Source organism: Molothrus aeneus, chromosome 1 (genome assembly GCF_037042795.1).
Source record: "Molothrus aeneus isolate 106 chromosome 1, BPBGC_Maene_1.0, whole genome shotgun sequence".
Taxonomy (NCBI): domain Eukaryota; kingdom Metazoa; phylum Chordata; class Aves; order Passeriformes; family Icteridae; genus Molothrus; species Molothrus aeneus.
This window is the reverse complement of record NC_089646.1, coordinates 17,015,668-17,042,135: the sequence shown is the minus strand read 5'-3', so window position 1 is coordinate 17,042,135 and position 26,468 is coordinate 17,015,668. Positions and strand designations below refer to the sequence as shown.

At 39.8% G+C, this 26,468-nt stretch overlaps 1 protein-coding gene across 1 annotated transcript in view; it reads left to right on the top strand.

Annotated features, from left to right (window-relative positions):
• The window catches only part of APBB1IP (amyloid beta precursor protein binding family B member 1 interacting protein), a 65,119-nt gene that overhangs the window by 32,552 nt on the left and 6,099 nt on the right, over positions 1-26,468 (top strand). Inside the window, exons 8-12 of the mRNA XM_066552008.1 lie at positions 5,472-5,546; positions 6,681-6,824; positions 10,255-10,365; positions 23,158-23,256; positions 24,205-24,322. Coding sequence (XP_066408105.1) covers positions 5,472-5,546; positions 6,681-6,824; positions 10,255-10,365; positions 23,158-23,256; positions 24,205-24,322 — 547 coding nt within the window. The remainder of the gene's footprint in view (positions 1-5,471; positions 5,547-6,680; positions 6,825-10,254; positions 10,366-23,157; positions 23,257-24,204; positions 24,323-26,468) is intronic.

Genomic DNA, 26,468 nt, shown 5'->3' with positions numbered 1-26,468 from the left:
AACTCAAATATTGTGAATGGGGAAAATAGTACAGACATATCAGCACTTTGTGGCAGAAAGTAGTCAGCACTGTACAGAGCTCACACTAAATACTGAAAGATGGTAAAATACACATCTGCAGTGAGTCCCTGAACAGGCAAACCAAGCAGAAATGCTGAGCTGTGGGGGGTAGGGTGTGTGATTGCCTGGCTAACTACCTACAGAAATTGTGGTGTAACCAAAGGGAAACTGAAATCTTGTGCTCTGGGACTGTGTGCTCAGTATATTCAGCCTCCTCCTGGCTCAGTCAAGGCTGTCACATAAAACTCATTTTGGGAGTACACAAATTGCAGAATGCTTCCTTTGACACACCCATAGTGCTAAAGCAGTTTAATTCCTTGTTTATTTCATGCTCATTCTGTTGGAAGGGTTTTGTGGGGATCTCACAGGTTTTTAACTTGCATATCTTTTTCTGGGGAAAAAAAAGAGGCGAATCCCAATGGTGACCAGGTGCCTACAGTTTATTCTTAGACAAATTAGTGATACAAAATTTTCTTCATAAAGATTGGACACAATTAGTGCTTTAAAAAAATCTTATAAAGATGGGCAGATGCCTTCCTAAAACAAGTGGACCTCTGAAGAAGGTCTGTGTGTGGCCAATGTTTATTGTTTCTTTCTGTGAACTAGTTATAGACCTATTTAACAGCATTTAATTAAAAGTCTTTCATTTTCTGAGGGGGAATTGAGGTTCTGAAATGCAGGATTTATTCTCTACATGCTGGCAGTATGTTGCTCAGTTAATGTCTGTGGCTTTTTTTTTGAAGATTGTAATTTTTGTCATGCAGCACTTGGTAGTTTTTCTGCAGCTTTGTTTCTGAAATATTTTTTTAAGTGCTTGGAATCTCTTTTAGAAAAAGCTTCTCTAAAATTCTCAGGTGTCCCCCTTGCCACGAAGGCAGGCACACTTTTGCCCTCTGCTCACTGTGATATAATAGACCCTGCAGGGAACTTGCAGTAAAAGACTATTCCATGAGTGCCATCAGTGACTCATCTGCAGAGAGGGAGCATCACAAGTCTGTGACTAAAGAGTGAAACAAAAATACATTCTGGTACATGGGAAAATAAAGAGAACCTTTACAACATTGGAAAGGTGATGCTTTGTCATATGGTTGAGTGATGTTGGTTTTCTCTTGAAAAAAAAGGTTGTCAGGTCCCAACGCCTCTTTTAAAAAAACTCAAAGAATAATTCTCAGCTAAAAGATACTATAAAAGAAGGAAAAATGAAGGAAAATAGTTGTTTTTAAGGTGTAGCTGAATCTAAACTCCTTGCTGTAAATGCTGGTCATGCTCTTTGAACACTATCTTTTAGTTCTGTTTGCATGAACTTCCATTTCCTGTAGTTTTTCTTTTGATAAAATCAAACAGTGCAGGCAATGCCACCTACGTGTGCTTTTTTTTGTTTGTTTTCTTATTATTGGACATTATTGATGACAATTATTGATAGTCTGTACTGTGAGTACTTCATGCTTCTGCTCCCTCATATGTAAGCCAAAAGCTAGATCTACACCTTCCAATGGAGAACCCATACACTGAATTGATATTTTATTTCTTCTGAAGAGCAAGAGTTCCCAACAGCATTCAGGAGGAGGTGGAGTAAGGGTTTGTAACAGCTTTCATTACAAGACAGCTATAGCAAGTTTCATGCTTGAATATTTATCTACTATCCACCAGGTGACACTTTTGTTTTTCACCAGCTTGGCCACATTTATGAATCAAGGTTTTCCTTTTGTCTCCACTGTTACTCAGTGATGGAAACATAAAAAGGTGACAGGGAACCTGGTTATTGAGTATGCTGGCAAAAGTGCAAAGAAATAGAAGTGAGAAAAGGGAGGTGTTTTTCATTGTACTCCCATTGTTCTGTTATCTTAATGTCTCTCTCTTTTTGGGGTTTCAAAAGAGCTTTGCCTTTAGCTTCTTGTATTTCATTACTGTTATGATCTTCAGAGCAATTATAGGCATCTTCTAATATTTTTAATGTGCAGGTTCCTAGAGGATACACCATGATATGAGTTGCAGATATGACCTTGTTCTGTTTTATTTTTTCTGCACAAACCATGCTGCATTGAGTAGCAGTTGCAATGATCTGAAATGGGATGGGACCTGGCTGGTTCTTGCCTCATATTGGGTGCAGGTTGGATGAGCATAAGCAGGCAGCCCATTGCTCCAAGAAACTAGTCATGAGTATGAAGCAGCTGCCTTGTTTTATGCACACTGTTTGATCTGTGCTGTTGTGGATTTTTCAGATCTGGAAAACCAGTCTCAAGAGCTTGAAAGCAAAAATACAACTTAAGTGTAAGAGGAGGCAGAGGGAGCATGCTGTCTTGGACCACCTGGTTTTTTGCCATGCAACAAGTAGTTGTTGCTGCATTCCCACTTGGATGGGTCTGTGAATGAAAAAAAGTGAAAGGTGTGAAAGAGGTGCTATTTAATTTAGGAAATTCATTTTTTGAGTATAGAGATATGAACACCAATCAGAAAGTTTGATAGTGCAGTATTTAAGTACTGTTTTATCATGATCCAGGTTTGCTTTGCTTACATGCCAACACAGATGTTCTTGGACACTACTGAAAACACTTTCTATCTTCCACTGTTTGAGCATTATACAGAGCAGAGAGATACACCCTGATTATTTTTTTACCTGCCTTTCCACACAAAAGGAGAAGGGTATGTCCCTAAGTGGAAAGGTTGTATGCATAGCCTTATCTTTAGAATGTAAGAAATTGTTAATTCTCAGATCTGTAGATATATGTAGGAAGTTGCCCTGCAGCTACATCTTGTCCCGTTAATGACCTGACATCCCAAACCAAACATGCATTTCCCAGTGGTGTCCTCACACAGGAAAGAGCCTGCCTTTTATCATGGCCTTTGGCTACTGGACTTGAAATGACCTCTTCTGGACACATGTGGTTTGCCTCCTCTAGGATGAATGCTTCTGATCAAAAATAGCAGACCACACGGTAATGAAACAAGTACAGTGTTCAGTCTGCTCCCCAGTTTTTCAGCCACTGACAAATATGTATTTATGTACTTCCAGATTTCAGGAAAGAGACATAAAGGAGGTAATCAGTAATAAATAAAGTGTGTGTTGACTGGTGAAAGACAGCAGTGTACATCTGTGTAACATTGGGTTAGGTGACAGAGCCCCTAATGAAAAAGCTGTGGCATTAGAGATCCAGCATGGATATTCTTACAAACTTTCTCTCTTTAGGATTGATTATTTCAGTACAGGGTGGTCTGGGCTTCTGCCAAATAAATGCCAGATGCCTCAATGTGAATCAGTTGTAGTCAGAGGAGCTTTGGCTTTGTATTATCAATCCACAGAAGGCTGACTTAGTCAGATGGATGCTCTCCCCACTAGTAGTAAAGTTGATGAGCCAAGCCTTGTTGAGACAAAGTGTACTTACCTTGATAAATCTTCATTGTGTATTTTAGTGGTTGTACTATGTCTTTATGATGATCTAGAGAAGAAGCCTTACAGCTTGCATGTCCCTGTACTTTCCAAATCCATCCCCAGGTCTGGAGGCCCAACCCAGCTTAGCAGTGCCCTCTGCAGTGGTGCTGCCTCTCAAGGAGAACTGTTGCACAAGCACAGATCACTGGACTGCAGCTGCCCAGAACTTTTAAGTGGGTTTTGTTTTGAGCTGATTTTGGGTTTTTTCCACTCTGAATATTGTCTTTAGATGTGACTGAAGAGCTGTGGTCCTTAGTGCTTGCTTACCTACAGCTTTGGACTAAAATTCTGTCCAGGCAGTCTGAAGCCAGCTGCATTTCCTAGGATAACTGTCTATTGTATTGAATGTTAAAGTTTCTCACACGGTAGACATGGCATCAGCATAGGCCACATTGCAGGTGTCTGTGTTTCTGAGCTCCCATGACTTAATGTGAACTTCTAAGAAGGTAGTTTTTAAAGAACTGGTTTTGAGATCCAGACTCTTCTGCTTCCTCTCCTGGTGCCCCTCCAAAAGCGGTCTGCTCTGAGGCTTGCATTCTGGCAGACATCTGTTCACAGCACTGCTTGGAAAAGAAGATGTGGTTGTGTGGAAGAGCAGTGTTTCACTTCAGATAAATTGCACAGCTGTAAATGTGGTCTACTGGCAGGACAGATTTGCTGCTTGTTTGTTTATTTGTTACACTATGGCAACAGCCTGTTCCTTTAGTTACTCACTTCTCTCTTGTATTTTGGTACTGTTTGGTATTTTTGGTATTTTTTATTTTGGTAATGTTTGCATTGATGTTGCAGTTTAGGTGTTAAAGAGTTCTAGGCATGTAAACATGTTGTCACTTTTTCATAGTCTTAAGTCATGAAAAAATACAGATGAAAAGTCAGATAAATTGAAAAACTGTAAACCACAAGAACTCTGAGTGTAACTATTCTGGCCTCTAGGCCGTGGATCCAAATGCTACTTCCATCCTTGATCTCCCTGCTTCCTTCACTGCCTTATAGTCTGCAGGCAGCCAGCTCTGCTTGTCTGGCCCTGGTTGCTGTGGAGCAAAGCCACTGCACATGCTCCAGCACACAAGTCCTAGCATCCTTCCCACTTGTCAGAATCTGCACATAAGTCCAAGTGCTGTCCTTTTGTCCATCTGTACAATGCAGATGAATGCAGACTGGTTATTGCTGTTTAACAGTGGGTGAATTTGTTTTTTTGGGTGAACACGTCCTTGAGGCTCTGTGGTTCCTTTTTTGTGGGGCAGGTAGGCATTGGGTTTTCCAAGGGCAGCTGCAGTGTCACACAAACAGAGGAGTGCAGGCTTTATTTTCAGTAGGCTGAAGCACATGTGCCAAGGTATCATGGTGATCACTTCTTCAGATTTCTTCTAGATTTTTGAACAGTTTCTTCACTGCATAAAAGTATTTTGAAGAGGATGAGCAGGGATACAAAAGTAGCAGGTAGTAACTTTGGATAAAGGCTTTGGCATATAAGCACTTTAACTAAAAACTGACAGCTGAGTTATATCCAGAATGTAAGATACAAAGCATGCAAATTACCAGATTGGGTTGTAGGGAAAATGCTTTCTAGCCTTTTGATACTGCATTACATTCATTGTATAGCAGCATGCAATCAAATGTTAGGTTCTCTACAACCTGTAATCATATAGGAAGCAATGAAAATGGGAGTGCTAAAACCCAAACCCATCGATCCAGAAAAACAGCCAAAGACATAAGCCACTGGTTTAAATTTTTGGAGGCCATATTTACATGGGCAAAACCAATCTTGTATTACCTTTGGATTATATTCAGAATAAAATTCATGAGCAGCAGATGTGATTAAACTTATCTCTTAGAAAGTCCATAAGCAGCTGTCTCTTGCACCTGCTGATTGGTACTCAGTACTGAAAGACTCAGTAACTACTGAGTGAGTTTGTAGCAATCTAGTTACTTGTATTGCCAGCTTTATAATGAACATGAACTTCTTTTGTGTCTTTGTCAGAATTTCTACCTGGAGAACAAAGGGAAGAAAGAAAGCAAAGAAATGAATGATAAAAACAAAGAGGCTTTGCTGGAGGTAAGCCGAATTATTGGGCTGCTGATGCAAATGTCACCAAAACTCTGCCACCCTTTGCATCTGCTCTGCAGTAACAACATGTAGTTCTTTGTGGGAAATAGTGTAACAACAGGAAGTTCTGTGATCATTGGTGTCTTTGTATCTCGGGTTTAATATGTCGACTTTCCTCTGCATCAGCTGCTCCTCGTTAAAAATGCAGGTTATTCACTCTTAGGCCAGCCCTTGGGACTTTTTATTGTTAGTAAGGTTGATCAGTACCAAACAATTACCTTTAGGTTAGAAGTGGATTTACTTCTCAACTTATTAGCTGTACTACAACAGAAAAAGACACGCTCACTTTTCCAGGAAGTCTGTTTAATCTCTTGCCTTTCCTGCTCAAGTTTTGCTTCAGATGTACACTTGAAAGAGAGAAAACCAGAGTTGTTTGAAAGAAAAGATTACTGCAGTTCTCCAGGCAAGCAGTTTGGTAAAAGCTCACAAAGGAAATGCTTTTCTCAGGTGACTAAGGACTCACATTGCAAAATGAGTGCATCACATGAAGGCACCAGATGTTAACCAGCAGAAGTCCTGGTGAATTCTAAGTGAAAACATTAAGTGATAAGTGTGTTGGCATTAAAAATTACCCAACAGTAAGTCCTTCAAGCAAACAATTAATATATCTAATTAAATAGTGTTTTAAACACTAGCATGTATTTGAAAGTGAAGGCAGAGATTGAGCTGTTTTTAGAGCTCTAAGCAGTCTCTAAAGAATCTCTCTACCAAAGTATTTCTCTACAGAACGTATAAACACTGTAGTAGAGGAAAAAACCCAACAACAGTATCAACCACTCTGTTCTATAGCCTTCACTGAGCACATCTATGTCTAGTTAAAAGCCTTTCTAGGTTTTTGCTTGACCCTAAGGCATGGAGGTTTTGCAAGCCTTCTTTATCAATGTGTGAGCACCCAGCATTAGCTTGGAAAAGTTTCCTTTGCCTGTCTAAGGTGTTCATCTCCCTAGTAACTGTACTCCCCATGTTCATATGTTCACCTTCACAAGACATGTCATTATTTTTCAAGGGAGCATTTTTCTGCTATATATTGATAGGATTGTGCTTAATGGATTTATTTTGTGCATTATTATTCTTGTTGCACAGGAAAGCTTCTGTGGGACATCTGTCATTGTGCCAGAGCTTGAAGGGGCCCTTTACCTAAAAGAAGATGGAAAAAAGTCCTGGAAGAGGCGTTATTTTCTTCTGCGAGCTTCTGGAATTTATTATGTACCCAGAGGAAAAACCAAGGTCAGGAAGCCAAATAATCCTTTTAGCAATAAAACAATTCATGGAGGTGAAAGTGTAGAACTCCCAAGGTGACATTTGAAGAGCACTGTCTGGTGCATCTGAGAGGGCTGAGATTTCCATGGTTCAACTTTGACTACACCTCTTGTGCAAATACTAGAATGCAGTCACTGAATCCTCTCACGTTTTTCTCCTTTTGATTTCAAGGGATAGATAAAAGCATTGATAAAATAGTGCTCCTCTGGAAGGCAGGAGGGGAAAGAAAAACAGCATAGCATCTGTCAGCTGGTGGTGAGCTGCCAAAATGCTTCACTGTTATATGGGTTCTCTGTGAAAGAAAACCTTAAAAAGTTGACAAGTAAACTATTTCTTGTCACAAAAAAAGGTAGAATTTTACTTTGTTTGATACAGACTTTCTGCACCAGTAACCAGCATGTGAAATGCTGTACTTTTTAATAGAGTGTACCTAGAGAATGTGTTGTGTCTTTTATGGCTTTTTAAGACTGTCTTTTGTGTAGAAAGAAGTGAGTCAGAAGCATCTACCCGGCTGAATCAAATTTACTTACATTTAGTATTACAGAATATCTAAAGAGTCTGAATTGCCAGCACTGGATGTATTCCACATAAGGGCAGCTTTTCACAATATTGCACATAAGGGCTTTTCATTGCCACAGTGATGAGATAGAACAGTGAATTCTGGGTCTGGTGGTTTTTTGTTTTGGTTTTTTTTTTGTGTTCTGAAAACCACTTCTGTTACCACTTACAGCTCTGCTAATGCTTCATATTTAGAAATGCTGCTGCTGGTGAAGCTTTACTGTTAGGATTTGTGCTTTGAAACTTAACACTTCTGTTATTTCGTGACTAAAGTACGAAGGGGAGAAAATTTTATCTTGTAAAGAGATGTTGTGCTGCTGCTCCAGTGACCTGTTTATAACTGAGCCACAGTGAAACACAGATCACCTTGCTGCTTTCACAGCAATTTATTTTGACTTTACCTGACCCTGAGATAATGACTTTCATGCCTCACATTAGGTTGTACACACAATATCTTATCAATTAGGATCTAGAATGCTATTTAGAAGGCACTTAAGGTGGAAAAAGTGTAAGAGTAGTCAAATGCAGAGTCCATCTTGGACATTTCCTTGTAGCATGCCTCCAACAATGACCAGTAGTACAATGCCAAAGCAAGGCAAGCATGTTCTGAGAGTTACTCAGCCTTTTTTCATCATCCAGTGATACCTGTTCCAGTGACTTTTCATCATAGTGCAAATGAGGGAAGTGCTTTCTTTTTTCAGGTGATAGGCTGTAAACATAGGCTCAGATGGAGCAACACAGTCCCCTTGTAACAGCTGTTTAACACTTTACTGCCTGTTTGACATTACAGGCTGTGTGCCACCCTGCCTATAACTGAGCAGTTTTAGGATTGTGTGCTTTAAAGTCACCATATTACCACCATGAATCTAGTTCTTTAGGAGACAGCCACAGCTCTTTAAAATGGTCACACAGTCATCTGTTTGCCCCTGCACCTGCAACAGCCTTCAGTAAAAGGATGCCCATGTCTTAGCCATTGGAGAGAAAGTCAAATCTCTTAGCTAAAGTCTGTGCTTAGTGGTGATCTAAGTGATTACTGCACTCTGTATTGGAACAGCTGAGGATCAAGTACACATGTCTGTTGTGGAGATCCAATCTCTGGGACATGAGCAGGATGCTGTGAGGGTGTTAAACATCTCAAAGCACTGCAGTAGAATTCAGTAGAGCTCTTCAGTTAAAGCCATTAAATTATGAGAGTTCATCCCTTGTCAGGGTAGCATGAAAAGGGCACGTGTACCTTGCACATCATTCAGTTGTGGGCAGAGCAGCCTTTCTTTGAGGTACAGAAATGAACAGTTGGCAGACAACAGTATCTTCAGCTGCAGCTGTTTTAAAATTCATCCAATATATTCCTGTTTTCGGTATTTACAAAAAAGAAAAGACATCTGGATTACCTTTGGCACTTTGTGCTGGCTGTAAAATACATGGTGAAATTGAAAATACAGGGGCACATTCAGATAATTTTATACACATACTTCTTATACACATACTAGTGGTGGGTTTTGTTTCAGGGTTATTTGTTAACAAACCAGCGCCAGTCAGCACTGCTGTTTTAATTTGTTTTTTTCAGCATTGCTCTACTTACATCCCATTCAAAAACGTGCTGTTAATTGGCAGGGTCACAAAACAAAAGCATCAGAATGACAGATAATTAAAAAATCTATTTCTGTTAATTGTGTTGCTTTGTCATGTTAACTTTGCTGTGTCATGTTAACATTGCACAAATACTCACATTAAGCGCCTTTGTCCTTTCCATAAAAATCTGTTCCTTAGAAGATAATAACAACTGCATTCATATTGGTCTTAATCACTGTTGCCTGGTTTCTAAAGGAGAGGAACAACACATTATACTGGATGGATTTGAGCACATTTAGGAACTTAAGGATGTTTGAAAAACCGAGGTCCACACACTCACTGACAAAATCTCTGGCATCATCCGCTGTAGCAGAGACAGGAGAAAGAGAGAAGTCCTGTCTACATCTAGTGGGAAGTGTTTCACCACATATCTTACTTGCAAACTCAATTTGTAAATAAAGCCAACTCAAGGGCATATTGTAATGAAAGTATCATTAAGAATGAGAACAGGAGACAAGAACCATCATATGCATATTATAACATACCACCATATCATATCATACCCCATTTTTAGGAGTAGAGGGAGCTTGTGGTTTGTTGTTTTATTTTTCCTTTTTTCCTCCACAATTTCCTGATTTCTCAGTTTAGCCAACAGTGAGCATGTGAAATGGCTATTTTTGAATTTCCACACAAAGGATTGCAAAAGTTACTGGAGGGAGAATTCGTCACTGAGAAACACCCAGCAACAGAAACCTTGTTACTTTAGCAATATATTGTGAACAAGCAAGTGTTATGATAAACAGAAATAGAATGATGCCAAGAAATCTGAAAAAATTCAAAGCAAAACAGATTAAACGTGTGCTTATGTTCTGATGAGGTTTGTTTGTTATATGTACAAAAGAAAAACAAGCTCCCAAAGCAATTTAGAACCCCAAACCTTCTTTCTCCACTCAGAATTTTAAGGGTGTGGTTTATTACTGTGGTGTTCTCTTTTGTCATATTAGACATAAGCTAAAATCTCCACACAAAGCAGTGAAGCACAGCATAACCAGAACAAGAGCAAAATGTTGAACTGTATTACAGATCATTCATAATATGTACTGACCCTCTTCCAATTTTTATTTTAAGAAAGCAGACACCTAAAATCAATCCTTGTTTTTTCAGTCAGCTTCACTGGCATTCGTGCATTTGATAAAAGTTCTATTAAAGAATTTCACATCAAAATTCAATTTGCTCTAACAACGATGGGCTTGGTTTTCATTTGTAGACATCACGGGATCTGGCGTGCTTCCTTCAGTTTGAGAACGTGAATGTGTATTATGGTTATCAACACAAAGTGAAATATAAGGCACCTACAGACTACTGCTTTGTCTTAAAGGTAATGTACAAAAAAAAAAGTTCTCCAAATGTCACACAGTTTCTTTTATATGCGAACATGTTTAAATTTGAATCTCCAAGGATCCTGATAAGATAGAGTAACTCCTGCAAAATCATGTGCGATTTCTTCTTTGCTTCATTGTTATCAGCAACATACATTTAGGACCTTAATTTTATTACTGACAGTTCTGTGATATATATCTACACTGCATCCTAAAGTTGTCTTCAAAACAGGGTTGAATATGTGTCATAGACATCTTTTTGTGAAAATCCTTTCTTAGGATTTTTTTCCCTTCTGAGAAGCTGAGGCCTCAGAAACAAAATGTAAACAATGGTTATCTGCTGCTGTGGAATGCAACAGGTGGATCCGTGATTGGCCCATCTTGGATGTTTATAATTAATGGCCAATCAAGGCCGAGCTATCTTGGACAGAGTCTGAAAGAGCTGCCTTTTGTTATCATTCTTTCCTATTCTATTCTTAGCTTAGCTAGCCTTCTGAGATGAAACCTTTTCCTTCTATTTCTTTTTAGTGTAGTTATAATGTAATATATATATATCATAAAATAATAAATCAAGCCTTCTGAAACATGGAGTCAACATTCTCATCTCTTCCCTCGTCCAAGAACCCCTGTGACCACTGTCACAAATATGCTGACTGTTCAGGTGACTGGACACATTTGGGCAGATGACACTCAGGGCAGATGTATGATGAGAAGTCTGGCAGTCTCTAATTTTGATGTTTTGAGCACTATGGATTATACACCAAAAAGCATGTCTACATTTTTGTGGTCTAGTCATACCTGTTGAGGGGTTTGTTGAACTGAGATGCAAAATTTTGCAGGAATAGGCATCTCATTTTTCATATTTTATTGCACTGCTGTTTCTGGCAGGAAGGCAAAATACGTTGCTCATCCACTCATGAAAATCAATGCTTGTTCTTGAATAAGCATCTCATTGCTGCCTCTCCAGGTAATAGCACTGCAAATAGGCTGGGAATTCTTCATTCCTCTCAGGAAAGGAAAAGAAGCCCATGTTTTTCACCGAATTTAGACAGCAGAAATGAAGCTTTGAGGTTGTAGCAATTTGCTGTCTGTCATATCACTGTACAAGACAGAAGATAATCTTGTTGCTGCTTTTCTTTTTATATGTGTTCAGTGGGAACAAAGTATCAGAAAACACAGTATCTTGCCATCTCAGAAAAAAAAGTACAGGAAACATTCGCATCAGAGTGTGGTACTTGCAGTACCACATTTCCGGCTATAGTTGCACACCTAAAGCACTTTTAAATTCGGTTCCAAAATGTCTGCTAGCCTAATTTGCATATGGCCAAGCAGAAGTGGTTTATTGACAGATTTATTTTTTGAAACAGATGTATCTAGTTAACACAGATGTACAGTTTTAATACTATAGTCCTCCACAAAACACTCTACAAGAAACACAGCTGAGCTTTCAGAAGTTAACAGGTAAGCATTGCTTCTGAGAAGTGCAACCTTTAATGAAAAAAAAAGGAAAAATGGAGCTGATGTAAAAAACAAGGGGAAATTGATTTTCTAAACAGATGACTGATCTAAGAACTATCTGAATAATTTAATAACAGTTATTCACATTCTGTTCAGATGAAAAGAAAAGCATGATTTTTGAATGCATATAGCAATGTGTTTAAGTGTTCATAATAGTTGGATAAACTTTCTGGACTTACTGCCATCTTTTCTGAAAAGAGGTATGCTATTTACAAAGTCACACCTCAACTAAAATTTTTGCTTTATTTCATGTGTAATGTTAGTGCTGTCCCTTCAATGTGGAATTGGAAGAACAATATCAAAAGCTTACACAGGAAAGCTTCATGTCTAATAGGTTTATAAACGTATGAAACCTACTTAGCAAATTGTGTTTGCTCTGATGTTTCTAAAATGTCTTTGCAGTACACTAGAAAAAACATTGTATCAATAATTATTTCTGAACAATGTAACTTAGTGATGAATAGATTATGTTACAGTGCTTGTTCTTCCTTTTAATTACTACAAATCATTATTGGGTAGATTCTTTACCCGCTCAGTTTCAGACTTGGCTTTTTTTAATGGCTGACTTGCAGTGGCTGGAGTTGGTCCGGAAGTACAGACAAATACTGATGTCTTCATATTTCTGTTGTTTTAGAAGTGAAAGTCTCCCACTTAGGGTGGCTTTCTGAGGGTGGTGGAGAGTTTAATATTTATTATAATTTCTGTATATTAATTTGAATTCTATATATAAATAGAGTATTAATTCTACTTTTTAAAACCATGCTGCTGAAATTATTTCTCTCATATCCTTGGCTTACCTTTGGAGGCTGGAGCTGAGGATATAATACATCTTGAGATCTGTGGGCTGAGGGAAAGAGCAAAGTTAAATGTCAGTCTCTCTGATTGGATCTTTGGTGACACAGAAGTGTGTGGACGGTAACACTGAGCCATTTATCACACTTAGTCACATTTTTGTCCTGTCTGGTTTGATCTGTAAGGCTCCCAGAAGAAAATCTCTCTTGCTGGGAGACTCTTGTTGTGACATGTCAAAGGAAAACAAACCATCATTCTTGAGATATTTCTCATCCTGCCATATTTCGCAAATGAAGTCCTCAAGAAGAAATAACAGGACTCTCACAGACAGATGCGGTGAGGAAAAGGCAATGCATTTAATGGGTAAACATTTGTTTTTATGATACAGGAAGCCTAGTAATTTTGAAGGAATTTGGATGCCCAGCTCAGCCCAAGCCAGTTGGAAATTTCTCCAGCCAAGGCTCTGCTGTGTTTTCACAGCTCTTCCATTCCCCTATGTATGCCTGGCCACAGAGAGCAGGATAAGATTATCTGTCTTATTATCTGTCTAACAAATGGGGGAAGGTAACTGAAAGAGTAGCAGCCACAGCCCATGCTAGCTGTTCACTGAGGTGGCTGTAAGCAAGGGAAATATTTGGGGAAAAAAGAGTCTGGAAGCCATTATTAGCTCTGGCAAGCTGTAATGCCCCTTGCAAAGTTTTGAATAGCATGCCACTACATTTTTTAAAGAATTAAAAAATGTTAAGAAATTAAACATTTCTTTCTGAGGATCCCCTTAAGAACTGCTATGTCAAAACTGTGTGCAGTCATCAGCCAAGTTACTTGCTCTGCTGTGTTTCAAACATAACAAAAGAACCTGCCCAGCTCAGAGGCAAGAGCTTTATACTTTATAGTACAGGAGAAATGCAAGGGTGTAGCAGCTTCAGCAGTACCTTACTTCTGTGCTAGGTGGAAAATCCTGCTGAATTCAGAACTATATTTTCCCAGCTTTGAGAACTGAGTTGAAAGAATACCATATTCATTTCCCAGTGGTTAAGCTATTGGCATCTTTACTTCAAAAACAGGGGCATGCCCTTTGTTCATTCAAATGGCAGCTAATGGCCAGTAAGATAGGCTGGCTTGGAGCTGAATATGGCCTAATACTTGAAGGAAGTGTTCTTTCTTTTCCTCCAGTCCCCAGTTGTATGATGAGCCTTCTAAACAAATAATATATGTATATTTGTAGTATTTGTTCCTGCTTTGAAGGTCTTGTCTCACATTAGCAGGGAGAAAAGAGAAAACATCTCCTTTTTCCTCCCCAGCCATGGTCATCTTTATGCTGTGTCTTTGTGGAGGGAAGAGCACTCAGGGAAAAATTTAACAATGAGCAGAGCATTCTTGCCATTTTTACATCTATGTTCCAGGCATTGCCAAGAATGTAAAGAGAATGTAAACACTGCAACTAATGTTAACCACAGTCCTGGTGACCTGGTTTTAGCCAGAATGAGATTTTTCAGGTTGACTGGCATAGCCCTGAATAGTATGGGTATTGCCTCAAGGTCTTCATGACATTTCTTCAACTGTTGTTTCACTTTGATCTCTCTAAATGGGATGTGGGCTTTTTCTCCAGTTTCTTCACCTTGGCTACAGTCAGGTATGGGGCTTACAGAGACAGTGAGCCTTTGGTCATAGTGCCTGTCCCAACTGACATGCATCCAGTCACCAGGAGCTGCTCCCTCTGTCCTGTTTCTTATATAATCTAGGTGTTTCATTTCAACTTCAGTGATCATACCTGAGTTATGTAGCTGATGCTGGCTTGGGTGCTGGTATTAGTCTAGCAACAAGATCATGCACATCATGGGCAGGTTGCTTTGATACTTAGCCTGAAGCTGTGGTGGTTTTTGCAGCCTAGGAGCTGCACCTAAACTAGCTCAAATATAAGTATTCTTATCTGCAGATCCATGCTGTAGGATATTCCTCTTTCAGCTAGAGAAGCAGGATGTGTTGTGAGTGCTCCTTGTGGATCGTTTGTTCCCATTATGTCAGCACCCCACTGTATATGCTATACCTCAGCACAAAAATTGGATGTGCTTTGCTTATTTGCTAATAATCAAGACACTGAGGAGATAATGGGCAAAAGGGTGGGGTGCCAGAAGCAGTTAAACATCACAGTGTTTACTAGCAAAAGAGGGAGCATTTTGCTGAGCTTATTCAGAAGTTTCCTTTCAGGATGATTCAGGAGACAACTGCAATAACAGAACAAAGCAACTACTTCCTCATATCAGGCAGCAGAAAGCCCAGCTGTGACCAACTAGAAGGGGCACAGCTGCCTGGTTGGAGGGGAGAGCAGGACCACCTTTAGCTCTGTGTGTGCAGCAGACCAGGACTGATGTGCCTGGGTCCTCAGGGCAAGACTGCAGCCTGGCACAGAGCTTCCAATGGAGCTGGCTTTCAGGAATCCTTAGGCTTTGGGGCAACTGAAAACTTGAACTGTGCTTTATTTCCCAGTGGCTATTTGGTGCTGTGCTGAGCTTTAAACTTTTTCAGTGCACTTGTTCTATTCCACTGCTTAACAAACCTTCTTCCCTCAAAGGAAGTCCCACATTTCAAAATCCAGGAACAACACAAAGAACTCCCTGAATATTAAAAACAGAGCCTCTGAGTATAAGAAATACTTTTTGGACATCTGCTTTTGTAAATATTCAGATTCTTCCTATTTTGTACTCAGCCTAAGTCTTATCCTTTCATAAATTTAAAGATCCCACCCTTCTCTTTGACATCAGATAAAGAGAGTCTTTTCCGAATAGAGATCTCCATATGCAGAGAAGAGGAAAGGAAAGGTCAGCCAAGTTTGAAAAAAGTCCCATCACTCAAACCTGCATCTCTCAAGTTCTCCTGCCTCCTCTGCTGGGAACAGAGTGGCAAATCTGTTTTGCCACTCTGTTCCCAGCAGAGGAGGCAGGAGAGGATCACAGCACAGCTCTCTGTGCCACCCCGCACACAGTGCTGGCCATTCCTGGGAGAGCAGTGGTGAAGGAACAAAATTCTCTCTGCTTTCCTGCAAAGTTATATTCACACACAGCACACAGCAAGTAGGAATGGTTTAGTTCCTCAGAATCAACTTTACATTTACAAATGTGTGATTTTATATCTAGATTACCTGCAAATTTTCTCATTCGCCATCTCATGTTATATGGGAAATGCTGTGGAAGTAAATGAGACCTTTAATGATTTATTTTATATTCTGAAACTGAAAGCCCACAAAAATAAGTATTTAACCAGAAAGGAAGGGATCTGCCCATCATGCTAGCAACAGCATCCATTGCACTGAGCAGAAATGGTGACTGTAATGTTCATTTTGTAGATTGTCTCTGTGTGTGCATGCGCACGCCTGCTTGTCCAGGAGCTGATTTTGTCACACCATGTTGAAAAATCTTTCAAAGCAGACAAATAGCAAGGTAATCTATATGCAAATTTGCTGGTTTAGTCAGTCTGATGTGCCTTTGACAAAGAGTGGATTTAATTATAGTTTATTGGTGCTGGTTATGCTTGAGTAATCTGGAGGTAATGGTGCATAATGCTGAATTAATCTAGGATGAAAAAAATTGGTTTCCTGGGGATAAACTGAGACAAAGGGAAATCATCCTCTATTTCTACAGCTGGGTACATTTTCCTGTGCAGTCAAAACAGTTAAATTTTCCTGGCATCATTTGACGCCATTATTTTTAAAAAAATCTAATTGTCCAAAGAATTTTGGAAGTAAATTTTCAAAAAGAATGGCTTGTTTGCAATAGCAGCATCATTTTAGCAGATGATTTGGTATTTAGCTGCTTCTTTCCTGATTCCCTCCTCCCTCACACCCTGTGTGCTCCATGCAGGCTGAGTCATGTACATAATACATTCAACACAAAGACAGTTAAAAAGGTAGAAGGTCAGAATTAGAGTGTTTGAGATAGAAAACCCTAGGAATAACAACTATGTAGAACAAATGGCTAGTGCAGGAAACAAAGGTAGAAAGCAGGAGATTTTTTTTTTTTTTAATGGAAAAGATGTTTTAGTATGAGTGCTTCAGATAAGTGTTTCAGAGTAAATTCATTGCTAGATTAACTGATAAAGCAGAAGTAGAAATACTTTTTATTGCAGAACACTTTCAGGTATGTGGGATTACAGTCATGTACGTGCACAGTTTTGCTAGATTAATGTATAAACAGCAGGGTGAATAAGGACAGAGAATGGACAGGGAGAAATTGAATACAATAGCTTTGGAAAATATTACTTCCTGCATAAAGCAGACTTCTTTGGTTACAATGGCTATTAAATATATTTTTTTTAATGATCTGAAAATTTTGCCTCAAGTCATTAGAGAAATATAGGTCAAAAGAATAATTTTCTTAATAATAGAGCAATTACTCTTTTATACATAGAGTTCACACATCTTCAAGAGATCAGTTAAGTATGATCATCTTCATGCAAGGGGTGCATAGCATCTGAATTTGACCATGATGAATAGTACATTGCAAATCTGAACCATTTCAATGTGACTTTAGAAAGGTAATGACTATTAATTCTACTTCCAGCCATGGGAGCCAGAGGAGTCGCAGCTTTTCAGAGAAGCTAGTTCAATACAGCACAAGTTCATTGGTGGTAGTTTAGGCATCCAAAAGCATTGAGCATTTTGTAAAAATTCAGCCAAAAGCCAAAGCTTGTGATCCAAAGTTAGTCACTCTTTATGCTTCTGGCTATTGTTTCTGCCTCAGAGACTGAGCAATGATCCATATATTTTGGGGTAAGGAATGCAATGAGATGCCTGAATAACTTCAGTTTACTTTTCATCTTCAGTGTTGGAAGAAGGCAACTCAAAAGAACATTTTATTGGGATAATCTCCAATTTCATGCACACATGGCCTTCAGTCATTTGTTTTGGCAGACACCACAGAAACCACATCATTCAGTTCCCATTTCTTCAGGTTTTCAATGTGTTTTATCTTTTTTTCCTTAGGCAAAGAGTTTACTTTATATCTGAAAATGCTATCTGTGGACAAATATTTTTTTAAACCTCTCCAGAAAACAAACTCTTTATATTCGAGTGCTTCTGCTTTTTTTATCTCCAGACAGTTGATACTTATAGAAGAGACAGTGGGACAGGGGAGAATATGAGGTTCTGTTCCAAGCCTCTTCAGTGCTTTTCTGGTTGAAACATGGCACATCCTTTTGCAGCCTGATGTTTGAGATGCTCTCATCTTAGTACCTACAAAATCAGGGTCAATGATGTGACTAATTCATCATTATTAAGAGTTTTGACATCGAAAGATGAAAGTTCACTATAGTCCATATTATTTCAAAGCACTATTCAATTTTTTTAATTGGAGAAAAATTCTGGAGAGCCTTTCTACTTGCATATTTCCACATTTTTTTTAAACTATGACTTCTAGAGTTGTTACTGTTTAAGGAGTTGTCTTTCAGAATTCATTTTGGTGCTGCATATTTCAGAGGCAAAGGTGCTAAACCTTCCAGAGAAGATGTTTTCACTTTGCTGTCAGATGATTTTAATGATCTTTTCAAGACGTGGTATGCACCCTATAGCAAAATAAATTATCTATGTATGAGGTGTGGTATACTGTGGTTGGTGGTTTTTTGCCTTAAAGTGCAGTATTTCTCACATGGCTGTTATTGATATTGTTGATCTCTCTTGGTCTCACAGACAAGTTATTACAGAGTCTGAATCTAGTTTAGTAAAACCAGACTTGCATAGTGACTATAGCTGCTGATGTCAGTGTGCTGGACTAAACACTCTCATGAGACACAGGAGCTGTGAAAGGAGGAAATTGGTCCACACAGAATCATAGAATCATTTAGGGATCTTCATCCCAAGTCAGCATTTCCAGGCACTTCCAGTTGCCTAAGTTCTTCTTCAAATTGCTTATTCTGAGCCACCATGTTAATGCACTATGTAGTAGATTTTGTGTGAAGTTTTAAGTGGAAAATTGAGCTTGTAAAGGTCAGCATTGAGAGCCGAGGCATCTGCCATTGTACTGCCAAAGCAATTCCACTATGATACAGTTCCTCCAAGTGAGCAAATGGTGGGGTGGGTGGGCTGTGACAATTCTTGGCTGAAACATTTTACCTTCCTACCTAAAGTGGCAAGCTTCATGCATCTAAAAAACACAGGAAGCCAAATGTCTCCGTCTGAGCCAGCTGCAAATAATCTTGTATGGGTAGAAACCTTCAGGGCTAAGCTTGGTGCTGCTGGTGTGTGTTCCTGTGGTCTGGCCTTGCAGACAGCTGCTGCAGGCAGCCTCTTTACTGGCAGCCTGGAACAGTCCTCTTAGGCCTGATCCAAAGCTCTTGTGAGGTGAGGGGGATATTTCCAGTTGACCTCAGTGGGCTGTGGATCCAGTAATGAGTTAAGCTTTATGTGTCATTCATAAGGTTACATGTAAAAAGAGCCAGTGCTGCTGCTGCTTCTTGGAAAATGAGATACATTACAGTTCTCAGCTGTAACAAAGAGATTATAGAGGGTGCCTGCATGGCTCTGAGGTGTCTGACCTTCCTTCTCAGAGCTGGGGGTTCAGCAGCCTGCTAGTTTGGTCCCTAATTGACAGCTCATATTGGTGACTGTGCACTTAATCACAGTTGCTGATTGGAGTAATTTAATCAGCAATTTGGAATAGGTCCCACTGGTGAATATCAGTAGTTGAGATGTATTGCCTGGTGGAGACAATAGCCAGCAAATGACAGGGTAAAGGGTAGCCAGTAAGTAACTCAAGTGTTATCTAGCAAGGGACACTGTCACCTTGTTCACTGACTATTCCCCCTCAATTTCTTAGGATTGTGAGACCCCCCCAGTCTGAAAATATTCATAGGCAGGGTAAGGAGTGAGTTGAGGAAATTTGCTGATGATATTATATTATTCAGATCATTGAGGAAAGTGTGTGAGTGAGGAATTCTGGAAGGCCATTTTGAGGCTGAGGTTCAGTGCTCAGTAGTTGTCAGATATATAAATCAAGCATTAGGAATGATTAGGAAAGATATAGATGATAAAACAGCAAATGTTGCTTTACCATGGCATAAGTTCATGGTTTCTGTTCACCTGTGCAGTTCTGATCCTCTCATGTCAAAGAGAATATATAATAAACTTGTAAAATATCAAGCACGAGCAACAAGGATAAGCAGAGGTAAGGAATTACTTTGACTTGAAGAATGACTGAAGAGACCAGAAGCCTGTGGGTTAGAAAGGAGATACAGCTTGACACGAGTATGATGAGGATCTCTAGGCTCGGGAGTGGCATGGAAAGGTCTGGCTAGGGGTCAGGCATTCAGTGTCTCTTCCAAAATAAGAATGTTACACAGAGCTAGTGGCAGTCAGGTTCAGAGAAGGAGGTAGTTCTTCATAGAGTGTGTGACAAACTTGAGAAAGTTGTTGCTAAAAGGTGTTGTGGATGCCAGAACTCTCTTTGTGCTCAATAAAAACTGAAGAAGTACTTGGAAGAGAGCCTATTTATGGAGAAACCCCGTGATTCTCAGAAAACCACCAAAAATCATTCTAGACAGAGAGCTACAGAGAAAGAAGTATCATATGTGCTTATCTTGTACTTCTCTTGCCCCATTTCTGGCCACTCTCAGAGGCCAGCTGCTGGGTTCAGGGACCTTTGATCTGACACAGTACAGGTGTTCTTTTGAAACTGGTATTTCCATAGGGTGCCCCAGGGCAGAGGTCTGCAGCAGCCTCTCTTGAGCACCCCAGAAGCAGATCCCAGTGGCAGGGCTGTGTGTATGTGCAGCACCATCACCTAGCTTGCTCCAGGCCTTGACCTCCTCTGCCTTGTTGTGCAGTGTGGACATTCTTCCAGATGTTTGCATGAACCATTTGTTAAATTATGGAAGTCTTCTATTTTTGCTTGTAATAAAAATACACTCTGGTAGGTGTTTAAAAATGGAGGGAGATGGGGGAATATGTAGATGCAATAGATCTCTTGCCATGAAAACGAAGGGAAAGGAAAAGCTCCCTTTTTTCCTTTTTTTAAAGGTTTGGGTGCCATCTGGTGGGCTCAGTAGGATCTTACACACTGAAGCAAAAATGCTGGTTGCTGGTTGAGAAGTGCCTGAAGAACTGACTTTACCGAGGGTTGCAGTGTCTTTATTTTCACCTCTCCTGGTTCTTTTGTCTCCATTGGTGATAACATAAACCAGGTATATGGGATATACTCTGTCACACAAAAAAGGGCCTGCTTACAGTTCCCTTTTAAAGGTACCATTCCATTCAGGCTGAATTCTCTGATTTTCACTGTGTTTGGTCACCTAATGGAGAAACAGTGGAAGGAAACAAGGATTTTTGGGCATTGTGTCCCAGCCATATCTTGTGCTAGCAGAGGCTACTCTGAGCAGCATTCAGGCTCTCTGAGGCTGTGAGAGACAAGGACAGGCAGATGCTGGGAACTGGAGCAGGCTGTTTGTCCAGGGGCCTGGTTACTGCCTTGGTTTGATACTTGGCAGAGGTGTATAAAAACAAGATACAGCCCTGTACACTGAGCTGTATGAAGGGGTGATGTGTGAGTGTAGCAGGTGGGTGAGGGTCCACGAGGTGGCCCCTGCTCTGCAGTTAAGGCACCTAAGTGGTGACAGTGAGCTGACACCTCTGGGCTTGCCGTGGGAGCTGTCCCTTGCTCTCAAGCTGGGAGTGCCCCAAAGCAAGGTGATGGAATAAGGCAGCCATGGGCACTTCCAGAGGTGGAAATACAACCAGCATATTCATTGTCCAGGGGACATGGCCAGCTGTGCATTTGCAGACTGGGACCTGTGTGAGCAGGTGACTGCAAACATGCAGGGACTTGTAACATGGTTACAAGTAGTAATAAGGATAATATTCCTTTGTTTTTCTCTTCCTCACAGTTATCTCCATGGTATGTTCCCTCTCACTCCATAATTTGATGATGCAGGGCTTTGGCAGCTATAGTGGCTTGTGCAGTCCTATCCTCTCATCCATCCCTTGCTACTCCTTCTCTCCCCAAGCCACAATATTCCTTATTCCTTTGCCCTATGTGAGGTCATGCTGTGGACTGCTGGGTTTAAAAACAAATAAACCAAAACTACAGCATGATGAAATGGGTTATATTTAACCCAGACCAGTTCCGTTTTTGTTTTTTTTGTTTTTTCTTTTAAATCAGAATGTGGCCTCCTGAGCAGCTGGGTCAGCAGAAGCAAGGGAAGCCTGGTGTCTGCAGTGCTGAGCAGGGAGCAAGGGACACGTGGCTGAGGAGCAAGTCTGCTGTGTTTGGCTCTGCTTTGGGGTCACCCAGCTGTGGGCAGGCTTGGCCTCTGCAGCAGGACATCCCAGCCAGCAGCAGATATTTGTGAGGAGGTGGCACCTGCATGAGCCAGAGGCTGGCAGTGCTCTGTGCTGGGAGGGTCCTTGCCAGGTGGAGGTGTGCTTTGAATTTTTACCTGCACAGGCTGAAAAGAGAGTGAATCCATGGAGCATATTTAGCTACTCTTTGTGCATTCACAAAATTCCACTAACTGTACATTTAAAATTTTTAAGAATATAGATAGAAATGAACACATAAATAAGGGATAATGAAGCGTTTTTCCTTTGGGTCCATTCTTTCCTTTGCATATCAAGAGATGGCAGTATGTTATTCCAACCAAGTTACTAAAGACTTATATCCTCCTCTGCTTTAGCAGGGAAACCAAATTCCTTCTGAGTCTTAGAGAGAATGTTCAGTCCTAGGCAAGTAGGGAGTCTGGCATTTTGATGGTCTTTGAGTTGCAAAGATATGTCAAAACATACCCATACTACCTTGATCAGTAAAGGAAAGAGATACTAAATTTTGTCCAAAATGAAAAAAAAATCTTAAAACTGTAGAGGTTTCTGGTACAAACAAATTAAAAAGAATACTTCTGATGGTGCTGGATTTTGAATGATCCTCTATCCAGAACATATAACAGTTTTTATATATAATTTTTGCAAAAACAGCAAGAGTAAAGCAGAATAAAAATATATAAGAAGAAAGCTTGAATTGAGCCCAAAGAAAAGCAGTCAGTCAGGAGGAAAAACCTGTTTCAGCTGAAAGTTTATACTTAAATAAATTTAACATAGTCTTTGAAAACTAATTGTGTTCAATGTTCAGTCTAAGTGCCTCACGTATGACAAACCACAAAATGAGAAACAGACTTCCTTCTAGTGATTGTACATTGAGTGTTAGACCCTGAACCAGAACAATTATGGATTTCATTGAACTCTAGATCATTGTTACATTTCTGAAACCCTTGAATTCACATTACAATGCATTTAAATTATTTTAAGCAAAAGCTGCCAGTGGCAACTCATGTATTGTTCATAATCACCATATTTTTATATTTTCTTATACTCTGTTTTTGCTGCCTTTTTTTCTCAAGTCACCTTTATGATGGGTTTTCACAGGGTCATTGTGTGGTTCCTTCAGACTTTCATATAGTGATTTAATTTCTGTGTTTGTCTTATTTTATAAATTACTGTCTTTCAGCATCCCCAGATTCAAAAGGAGTCACAATATATCAAGTACTTGTGCTGTGATGATAAAGCAACCCTGCATCAGTGGGTAACAGGAATAAGAATTGCCAAGGTGAGATTAAAAGCAAATTTACTTTAATATATTTTCTGTAAAAGCAGGTCTTCCTCAGGTTTCTGACTGTCATCACCTCAGCTGGAAATGCTGTGACAAGAATGGACATTCATGCTAATTTCACCACAGAAACAAAGATCAGAAGTGCATGATGAGGATGGATTTGCTGAATGTCCCTGTACCTTAGCTATCAGTATGTTTTTCTTATTAACACAGGAGTTCAGTAGCTATAAAACTCATGTACTCATAAAACTTACTGCATAGTCATCTGGCTCAATAATAATATACTGTAGCTAAAGTGTGCAAGCTCTGGCCACTCCAGTTGTGACATTTTTCAGACAGTCCTACCCAAATTGTCTACCTCACTCTGTTTAAAAATATCCTAATTGACAGCCCATTTTTATTTGTACAAAACATGAAGGTAGATGGATTTATACAAAGCCCTGGTATTGGCTGTATTTTCCCATACAGACCTACTCCTCTTATCTGTTAGTTTGGGCTTTTTCCTGACAGTTGTCCTGGAGGGTGGCATATAACAAAAGTGGGGAGAGAACATAAAATTATGTTGTATCTTACACTGACAGAACTGTTTGCTTTAGAGCCTGGGATTCAGTGTCTCAAGTCTCCAGTTTGAAAATGTAATACTTGGGAAAAGATACTGAGAACAGTTGATTTTGAAGCCAGGATTCAAGAAGTTTACAGATACTGAAACGAATGTGAAATGTAAGAATGGTAACAGTAGGACTGTGTCTGGTCATGGGGATTCATGTCTTAATGTGCTTTCCACCTAGCCCTACACAGAAAAGGCACACAACTTCTAGAAAGACACCTTCTAACAAAACTAGGTAGGAAGAAACAAGGTCAGAAAAGTTGTCCAAGAGCAAAATGAATGCTTGGCCTATGTCAAGCCAATGTCAAGCTCATGTTATTGTTTTGATTCTTTTGCAGTATGGCAAGACGCTCTATGACAATTACAAATGTGCAGTGAAGAAAGCTGCCTTGTCCTCTCGGTGGGTAAATCAAAAAGTGGTGGAGCCAGCTGCCCCTGCAGGATCCTCATCAGCAGGTACTGAGACTGCCACAGCAGTTGAAGTCACATTTATTGCCCCTTTCTATTATCATCAGTGTTGCATAGAGTCTTTGTCCAGAAAACTTTCCCATGGATTCAGCAAGATGTCTTTTTATAGACAGGCCAGTGTAGCAGCAAAGCTCTCACTTTACAGTTAGAACTTGGAGGATACAAAGACAGTTCACAGAAGATCAGTTTAAATCTGCACAACTTAATAATGCATTTTTCTGTTGGAATCTGAATCCTTTATCCTCCACCTACATTTTGCAGACTGATGATCCATGTCTTGAAACTTTCTGTTTGCCCATCTCTACACTGGCTGTATTGGAGTTTTTCTTCCAGTTAGTAAAAGGGGTGAGTGGGATATTCTGAGATTGATCATTATGGAAAGATTAGAAAAGATGAGAAATCATTATAGAAAGGGTGAGTCACTCTCTGTCCTAGCCTTTCACTCATTTGCATGGTAACAATGTGGGTGTTAGGACACAAGTAAGAAAGGACTACATTATTTTCTAACCTTACTTTTCCAGTAGCTCCATCATACTGCTGTTACTGATCTAATGATGATACCAGTACAACAGTGCATGATAGTATCTGTAACTTGCATGACTATTTTTAGTTTACATGCTTAAGATATGCTTTATAAGGATGGGCATGCTGGCCAAGTACTAACTGTCAAAGGGCAGGTGAGGTTGATATTACTGTTGGAAGTTAATACTCTGTCTTCTCATGTAGACAACTCAAATACCTTTCCAGGGCTCCAGTTCAGTTCATCTTTTTTGAGTACATGGAGATAGAAGGTGGTCTTCCTACTATTCTTTGGAGACAAATTATGTTAATAAATATATATCTGGCATGGGGACACCCAGTAACAGGCTGTTTTGAGATCAGGGAGGTTTCTGATGGGGGAAGGTGTTTTTAAGGGCTTGTTTTACTACTCATTATCCTGCTCTGATTTTGTTAGAAATAAATTCACTTTTTATCTCTAAGTTGTGCCCTGTTTTGACCTTGATGGCATTTGGTAAGTGATCTCTCCCACTTCTTATCTGAGTCCACAAATTGTTAAATTTCTCTCCTCTGTCCAACTGCAGAGAAGAGTGAGTGAGTAGCTTTTGTGGGTGCCTGGCATCTGACCAGTGTCAACCCTTGACAGGAGGAAGTTTACTTGAGTGAGAGTGGGTTTGACAGTCATAGAACATTGGTGTTTAGGTGCTGACAGCAGTAGAGAGGAGGCTGGCCAGGGGGGCTCCATGCTGGTGCTGCCATCTGTCCTGGACATATAAAGGCTGTATATACATCTCTGAGACTTCAGCTCCTGACTAGAATCCAGGAACACTGCATGTGTTCAATAGAATAGCTGCTAATTTTAACTAATGGATTGCATTAAATGGTTAAGTAGCCTGGAAAGGTTTTAGTCATGTATACTGTCTCTATGGAATTAACTCTGAAGGATCATTAGTGTTGTAATTGAGGCACATCACTGTGATTCTGGGTATCTTACACCTGTCATAGCTGCCCTATATAAAGCCTGGGGTCTGACTATGCTACTAAAACTGCCTAACTCTGAGCAGCTGTTGGTTTGTGTTTTGGAAAAGGTACAAAGGATGTTCACTTCTGTTTTCAAATGGCTCCATAGCCATTTGTATGAGCTGACTTCAGTATAGGCTAAAATCTGCTATAGAAAACTACAGTCCTGTGTGAACTGTACTCTGTTAACTTCATTGGCAGCCAAGGAAGGCAGGTGAAACTTTGGTTCTCACTTACCATGTAGCCATTATTCCCTGGACACAGTGCTGTAACCAGCATTGGTATGTTCACATGTACCCCAACCTGTGTTGTCTGTGGCTCTGAAGTGTCCCGGGTGCACCTCAGTCAAAATATTTTGTTTCCCTCTCTGCCTTTGTGCCTGTGTACCTTTGAACACTAATAAAATCAGTGTATGTAGTGGTCCTGCATGATATTCCATCACAATATCATGATGTTTGAAAGATGGAAGATGTTGCTTTATGCAGATGCTCCTTATCACTACAAGGATAAATATTTTGATTTTGGGTATCTATATTTTGCATTATTTGGACTACCTTTTTTTTCCTTAAAAAATACTAATTCGCTATAAAATTTTGAAGAAATTAACTTGTAAAAA